General features: G+C 39.9%; 1 protein-coding gene across 1 annotated transcript in view; it reads left to right on the forward strand.

Annotated features, from left to right (window-relative positions):
• Positions 1–9,019, forward strand: part of mybpc1 (myosin binding protein C1) — a 40,998-nt gene extending 31,979 nt beyond the window's left edge. The window contains exons 33-34 of the mRNA XM_058407577.1: positions 2,609–2,795; positions 8,297–9,019. Coding sequence (XP_058263560.1) covers positions 2,609–2,795; positions 8,297–8,406 — 297 coding nt within the window. The 3' untranslated portion in view covers positions 8,407–9,019. The remainder of the gene's footprint in view (positions 1–2,608; positions 2,796–8,296) is intronic.
• The last annotated feature ends 88 nt before the right edge of the window (positions 9,020–9,107 follow it).

The following is a 9,107-nucleotide window of genomic DNA, read 5'->3' on the forward strand; positions in this document are numbered from 1 at the left end:
TGGGTTGTTGACTGGAAGATTGGGTTCAAGCCCCAGCACCGCCAAGCCTCCGCCGCTGGGCCCTTGAGCAAGGCCCTCAACCCCCCCTCCTCCAGGGGCGCTGCATCATGGCTGACCCTGCACTCTGACCCTCCAAGGATGGGATATGTGAAAAAATAATTTCACTGTGCAATAATGTATATGTGACAAATAAACACAACTTAACAAATGGACAAACATATGACATACATATAATCTATGTGGACACATGATCATGACATATGTGCTTGTTGGGCAGTAGTGGCTCCAGTGGTTATTGACCGAAGGATCGCCAAGCTGCAACTGAGCAAGGCCCTTAACCCTCACTGCTCTGGGGATCTTTATCATGGCTGACCCTGCGCTCTGACCCCAACTTCTAAAGTTGGAATATGCAAAGAAAGAATTTCAATGTGCTGTAATGTATTTGTGGCAAATTCTATTCTATTGTTGAACATCCAAGCTTGTCATACCCTATGCTGTATTTAAGGCAGTTATTCAGTGCCTCCTGCATCAGAATTGGAGATGAAGGGTATAAACAGTTACACTAAAAAAGGGACAGTTAGTAAAGGTCTGGAATATTTTGTTGATGATGAAGTGGTTACTTACAGTTAAAGTATAGTGATGGACAAAACAGTTAATCCCAGGCTGTGTCCTTGCTCTCACACATAGATTTAAAATGTGAATTTTACGGTGTGTGAATCTGGTGACAGGGTCATGAGTTGGTCTGATGTATGGAGTCATCTTTTGGGCTGATGATCTGCAATGGAAACTGGTTTAGGGAATGTGGAATATCATTTCTATTATTTCATGGGGAAAGAGCTTGGGTTAATGGGTAATATATAAAGGTATGGATTAGACTTCAGTACCAAGCTTCTCCATTGGGGAATGGTTTCTCTCCTACTCCTACAGCACATAGACCTGAGGCAGGTGTAGTGATATTCACTAGTTCCAAAGTAGTCTCGAAAAGATAATAAATTAGAATTCTGAGTGATGCAACAGAAAGGCTGTTTTGGTCATGAAAGCTATTTTGATCATGCTATTTTGGGAGATCACATGTTGGCTCTGACAATGCTTTAGCCATGGGATGGGAGCCAAGCACTCTCCCCTGTCAGCAGAATAGGCTATTTTAATCAAATGTGTTACTCTGCACTGTGATAGCCTTCACCCCTGATGTTGGTAGATGTTGTGTGTTAGCTAGTAGGTGGGAATTGGCAAGACCAAACTGGGAAGAAAATAGGGGTAAAACAAAACAATTTTGCTTTGGATTTGTATTGTGTTGTTTGCTGATTGCTTGGCTACTTCCCTGTCCCTGATTCCGTCTTTTGCATTACATTTTTGTATGTGTCTCACTGTTTGTCAGTTTCCTTTAATAATTTGCATCCATCCCTGACTTTGACATGTGACACATACGCGTGGTACAGAGCAGGCAGCACTGACAGAAGAGGAGGCAGATTGGGTAGAGGTGCTCTTCATTAAATGCACAGCCCCTCAACTTAATGATGATACAATTCATATTTTTCTTTTTTATTCTCTTTATAATTGGTCTAGTCAATAATATAGCTATATTATGTGTCATTGAGAGCAACTTGACAAGCTCTATCAGAGTGTGGTATGGCAGCTCCACAGTGTCTGAAAGGAAATTACCGCAAACTACCTGCCATTGAGTCCCTTAACCACAGTAAATGTCTGCACAGGACACACAAAGTCATCATCATGGTCTCCTCCTCCTCACAAACTGTTCAACCTCTTTCCGTCCAGGAGAACATAGAAGACCAGCAGGTTCAGGGCCAGTTTCTTCCCCACAACCATAAATCTTTTGAACTCTACACTACACCGCTAGGACACCGCAGTTCTGCTCCACCCTGTACATCTGTATATTATCTCTGTTATCGTTGTATATACAATGTACATAATGCACACATACTGCACAAATATATAATTACTCATTTCTTTACACTTTACGTATGCTATCTATTATTGTCATACTGTATCAGCCATTTAAAAACTCATCATTTTGGAATGATCTTGATTACTATTCATAACAAAAATGTGGACTTGACATCACTTGCTGGTTTAGGAGACTGTACAACTTTAGTGTTAAGGGGCATTTTCTTTGTGTTTTCCCAGTTGGACTTTGGAAATTCTGTGTTATGATTAGTTAAATTGTGCTCATGTGACGGAACCTCCTACACCACTCACACAGCGTTGTGTTGAGCTAGCTGTGGCTCTGTGAATTGCTAGAAGTATCGATGCCTTCATAATGTAGATGTTTGTACAGTACATGGCTTTACACCTCTAGTAAATTCGCTAGAGAACCCTGAGGAAACCCATATAGACACAGAAAGAACATGTACAGAAACTCATGTTCACATGTACGAAAATTCATGTTCAGAGAATAACCCTGACTCAAGGTTGAACCACAGTTCCTCAGAGTCAGAAAAGTAACCTGCTGCGACAACATACTACCTGACATTATTACTTGACTGAACATTAAAATGTGTTATTATATGTGCACTTTATTTCACACATTATGTATTTTTATTGTTCCTGTTAATGTTTTTGAGATGTGCTCAATATTTCTTTTATATAGCCCAAAGTGATTTGGATGAAGAATAAAATCATCATTCTTGATGACCCACGCTACCGCATGTTCAGCAGCCAGGGTGTGTGTACATTGGAGATCCGGAAGCCGAGCCCATTCGATGGAGGTGTGTACACCTGTAAAGCCATCAATGACCTTGGAGAGGCCCAGGTGGAATGCAAACTGGAGGTGAAAGGTCAGTCTGGGCTTCGGTGATTCAGTTATGATTCAGTTGTGCTGTATTAAGATAGTGGATTATTCTTGGGATTACATGCATTGTTTGAAAAACTATGTTTAATTTAATTATGAACACAACTCGGACTGTAGCTAAGACATTGTGATTTATTGAAACCAGCACTTCACACCATTGCGGTTGTTCATTTATTCATCACATCTTTTTTTCTTGTTACACTTTCTTGTTTATTGTGTTATAACTGTTTAAAACATGAGTTAACATACACATGCCTCTCTGAAAGGATTTGTTTCTGCTCTACACTGAAGACATTTGGGTTTGAGATCAAAAGATGAACATGAGACAATAGATCAGAATTTCAGCATTTCCTGATATTTACATTTGGTGGCAGATCACCCAATTTTCAGGTGTTTTGTAACACATTACATTACACTTAATATTTGGTGGCATATCCCTTGCCTTGGCTTTTTCATCAATTTGGTAGAGGTTAATCTATAGGTTCTCTATACTTCTTTGCTAATTTCAGTCTAGTCTTTTTTTCTTTTTTTGGTATGGCCTTGATCTTCACCCACACTTATGTCACTGACTGTTGTTTTCTGATTTTCCTTCACAGCTTTCACGGTATTTCTCTCATTACCTGCTGTTGTTTTCATTGGTCAACCTGTTCAGTGTCTGTTTGTTAGTGTACCAGCACTTTCTTTCTTTTTCAGGACATTCAGAATTGCTGTACTGGCTATGCTCAATGCTTATGCAGTGGTTCTAATGCTTTTCTCCCATAGACAACACTCTAGCCTTGTGGTTTATGTTGGTTTATCAGTTTTGACATCAAATCTAGAACTCAAACCATCAATCTAACAGGAAACATCCAGGCAACAACAAAGACCTTTCAGTCACATGTTCCAGTATTTTTGATCACTTGAAAAATGTTTGGGTTTAAATAACCATGTTCTAAGCTGTTGAACACATCAAGATGTGAATATCAGGAAATGAAAGGTGAAATTCTTATTGAAATTCTTCTCATATTCATCTTTTGATTGCACACGCAAAGGTTTTCAGTGTAGTGCAAAAACAAAAGAATTGGCCTTGCTGTTCCAATACTTTTGGAGGGGAATGTAGTTAAGACAGGGTGGGGCGCAAAAACTTCCTTTTTTTGAAGGCGAATGAAAGAAAAATTGTGGCTGATAAACAAAATTTATTTTTTGATAATGAAAGAACATAATTAAATTAAATTATGCTGTTTTAAACAAAATATCTTGAAGGTGGGGGTCACCGTTCTCTATGCACTGATTCAACGGATTTCTGATGTTTCCCTCTACACGTTCCAACATGTCCACTGGAATTTGGGCTATTTCCTGCCAAATAACATTCTTCTACCTGAAGCAGGTTTGTGGGGCGGTGTTTAAAAACCTCTGCCTTGTGGTATCCCCCCAAAAAATCACAGGGTGTTAGATCGGGCGAGCGCACCGCCCATGGGATGTCACCTCAAATCGAGATGAGCCGTCCGGGGAACATTGCCCTCAAAACTGGCATCGAAGCTCGGGCTGTGTGGGCCGTGGCACCATCCTGTTGGAACCAGACATTTCCTAGGTTTTTTCTTCAGAAAAAGGAAGTTTTTGTGCCCCACCCTGTATACAGCCTGATCTAACGCCCTGTGATTTTTTTTTATGGGGATACCTCAAGGCAGAGGTTTTTAAACCACAAACCTGCAAACCTTCTGAAACGTCAGAAATCAGTTGCATCAGTGCTTAGAGAACGGTGACCACCACCTTCAAGATATTTTATTTAAACAGCATGATTTGAAATTTGAAATTATGTTCTTTCATTATCAAAAAATAAATTTTGTTTATCAGCAACATTCTTTCATTCGCCTTCAAAAAAAGGAAGTTTTTGCGCCCCACCCTGTATGATGTCATGTTGTTGATAGACGTGTACAATTATTTTTGTCATAATGAGAAAATAACTGATGCTTTTCACTTTCAGATTCCATAGCTGGCCTGAGCACTCTAAATTTCTGAATCAGTTGCCCTGTTAACAAAGGATTCAGGTGTCTCACTCATATGAGAGATGAGATCTGTTGCCTTCAGCTTTTAATCAACATCTTTTACAGTAGACAGATCTCTTCATTCACTAAAGGAGATCATGACACTCATGCTTCTCACCCTGCATTCACTTGGCTTTTAGATCCTTTTCCAATACCAGGAAACCACTTCGTCAAATATTGTCTACAAGTGGATTAGTTTAAAAATGCCATACACTTTGTTTCCCTCTCTGCAGATCTCTGTGTCTTAATCCTCCATGTTAAATCTATAATGACTAAGTCAGCGATGCAGCTTGACACACACATAACTCCCTCACTTAAAAACACAGGGCTTAACCCCCTCTTCTTTTTTCTCCCCAGTCATCACTCAGGAATAGTGAATGTGTCATTCTCATCTAAGGTAAGCTTTCATATGGTTTCGGGCATATGAAGCTTATTTATATCATTCATTCTGTAGCTCTCACTAATCCTGCTTTTGCTGCATTTGCTTTAGTCATGACTTTGAGGCCTTATTTTTCATTAGTTTGTCGGTGCGAATGTTATTAGCATAGTTCATCGACAGTTGTGTCAGTTGCGTCCCCGCTGCACTTGAGACTGTTTCCTGTATTCTTTCCTGCATGCTTTTCCTTTGTAGAGCACTGAAAGCACTACGCTGGTGTGTGAGAAAACTTTCTCTGTCCCTGGTGACTGGAAAAGTGTCTCAGATGCTGCTTGCATGAGCCCTGTATTGTAGTAACTGTGCTTGTGGCTACATGTAAAATATACCAAACAGAGGGTGAGTAACCTCCTCCTCGCAGTCTGAGTCAGCCGTGGCCAGAAATTTTTTCTCCCAGATGTTTGCAATGACAGTATTGAAGAGAGGAATTACATACTATATATTGTTATATGTTTCTTTCGAAGAGTACTTTTAACAGATTTCTGGCCCACCAGCCATTTTAAAGCAAGCAGACATGACATACTGCTATACTGTTGCTGTAGGAGATGTTACTGTACTCACAGTTTTGTGTAGTGCCTGCATCAGTACTGATGTCTTACTTTCTTTTTGTGTCTCGTCTTGTTTGCTTTTTCTTTTCTTTTCTTTTTTTTTTTTTAAATCTACTCCCTTGATATGTAGAAGGTGCATTTTGGACACTGACCACACACTACACTACTGTACAGTAAACTACACTACACTACAATACACTGCTCTACACTACAGGACACTACATTACAGTACACTACAATACCATACACTACACTACTTTTCACTGCACTACACTACACTACACTACAATACACTGCTCTACACTACAGGACACTACATTACAGTACACTACAATACCATACACTACACTACACTACACTACAATACACTGCTCTACACTACAGGACACTACATTACAGTACACTACAATACCATACACTACACTACACTACACTACAATACACTGCTCTACACTACAGGACACTACATTACAGTACACTACAATACCATACACTACACTACACTACACTACAATACACTGCTCTACACTACAGGACACTACATTACAGTACACTACAATACCATACACTACACTACTCTTCACTGCACTACACTACACTACACGACAATACGCTGCTCTACACTACAGGACACTACATTACAGTACACTACAATACACTGCATACCGTACACTACACTACTCTTCACTGCACTAAACTACACTACACTACAATACACTGCTCTACACTACAGGACACTACATTACAGTACACTACAATACCATACACTACACTACACTACACTACAATACACTGCTCTACACTACAGGACACTACATTACAGTACACTACAATACCATACACTACACTACACTACACTACAATACACTGCTCTACACTACAGGACACTACATTACAGTACACTACAATACCATACACTACACTACTCTTCACTGCACTACACTACACTACACGACAATACGCTGCTCTACACTACAGGACACTACATTACAGTACACTACAATACACTGCATACCGTACACTACACTACTCTTCACTGCACTAAACTACACTACACTACAATACACTGCTCTACACTACCAGACACTACATTACAGTACACTACATTACAGTACACTACAGTACACTACACTACAGTACACTACACTGCAGTACACTACACTACAATACACTACACTGCAGTACACTACACTACAGTACACTACACTGCAGTACACTACACTACAGTACACTACACTGCAGTACACTACACTACAGTACACTACACTACATTACAGTACACTACAGTACACTACACTACAGTACACTACACTGCAGTACACTACACTACAGTACACTACACTGCAGTACACTACACTACAGTACACTACACTACAATACACTACACTGCAGTACACTACACTACAGTACACTACACTACAGTACACTACACTGCAGTACACTACACTACAGTACACTACACTGCAGTACACTACACTACAGTACACTACACTACAATACACTACACTGCAGTACACTACACTACAGTACACTACACTACAATACACTACACTGCAGTACACTACACTACAGTACACTACACTACAATACACTACACTGCAGTACACTACACTACAGTACACTACACTACAATACACTACACTGCAGTACACTACACTACAATACACTACACTACAGTACACTACACTGCAGTACACTACACTACAGTACACTACACTACACTGCAGTACACTACAGTACACTACACTACAGTACACTACACTGCAGTACACTACACTACAGTACACTACACTACAATACACTACACTGCAGTACACTACACTACAGTACACTACACTGCAGTACACTACACTACAGTACACTACACTACAATACACTACACTGCAGTACACTACACTACAGTACACTACACTGCAGTACACTACACTACAGTACACTACACTACAATACACTACACTGCAGTACACTACACTACAGTACACTACACTGCAGTACACTACACTACAGTACACTACACTGCAGTACACTACACTACAGTACACTACACTGCAGTACACTACACTACAGTACACTACACTGCAGTACACTACACTACAATACACTGCACTACACTACACCACTGTACACTATACTACACAACACTGCATAATGTACACTACACTACAATACAGTAGACTAAACTGCATACAGTACACTACACTACACCACAGTACACTACACTACAGTACACTACAGTACACTGCACTACACTACAGTAAACTAAACTACACTACAATACACTGCTCTACACTACAGGACACTACATTACAGTACAGTACAATACACTGCAATACACTACACTGCCTACCGTACACTACACTACTCTTCACTGCACTACAGTACACTAAACTGCATACAGCACACTACACTACAGCACAGTACACTACACTGTGTCTTTGTTTCCTTATATACATGCTACATGCTTTTCCTCTATCTCCTTCAGGAGGCTTTACATTCATTGAGCTGATGAAGCGGGGCGTTCCCTTGCATCTTATTGATAAGTACATGCATGAGACAAAGTCGCCGGAGTCGGAGAAGAAGGGATCTGACTGATGGGGGATTCAACCAGTGCTTTCCCAGTAACTCCTGTTGCTAGAGCTCTTTAGTGAAGTGTGTGACCCGTCTTTGGTATGGCATGCAGTGTTTGGACATGGACCTATAGTACTTAAGAAAGGTTTGGAAACGTTTAGCTGTATGACAGGCTGCTTTCCCCCAAAACCCTGTTCAAGCACGGATGCATGTCTTCAGCGGATTTGGATCATAGCTTCAATATGTGTAAGACAAAGAATTCTTGGGTGGCAATTATGTTGGTGTATTCAATGTATTAATTTGTTTCACGTTCAAAAATTATGCCTAGCAGCTAGCAGTGAAATCTGATGTTTGTTTTATTTTTCCAATTCTTCTCCCTTCAGTGTACTGTGGTGAATATAACAAAATATTCTCAGTGTAATGTTGTAAAACATCAAAACTGCTCTCTCTCTCTCTCTCTCTCTCTCTCTCTCTCTGACATGCTAGCTGTTCAATCACTTATACATTTGAAGTGTTTGCCTTATCAGATTTGGTGAAGATCAAAATATCTATCTAGTGAAAGAAGTAGCAATACTTCATTTAGTATGGTTGAGTTGAATAAATGTCACTATAATAAAGCTGTGTTGTGTGTTTTTAACACTATGATTCCTTTCTGCTTCGTTGTTTTTGTTTTTTAAGATGTCTGTTGTCTGATTCCCCCTAATAATAGCAGCCAAATATCCAGC

The sequence above is a fragment of the Hemibagrus wyckioides genome, linkage group LG14 (genome assembly GCF_019097595.1).
Source record: "Hemibagrus wyckioides isolate EC202008001 linkage group LG14, SWU_Hwy_1.0, whole genome shotgun sequence".
Taxonomy (NCBI): domain Eukaryota; kingdom Metazoa; phylum Chordata; class Actinopteri; order Siluriformes; family Bagridae; genus Hemibagrus; species Hemibagrus wyckioides.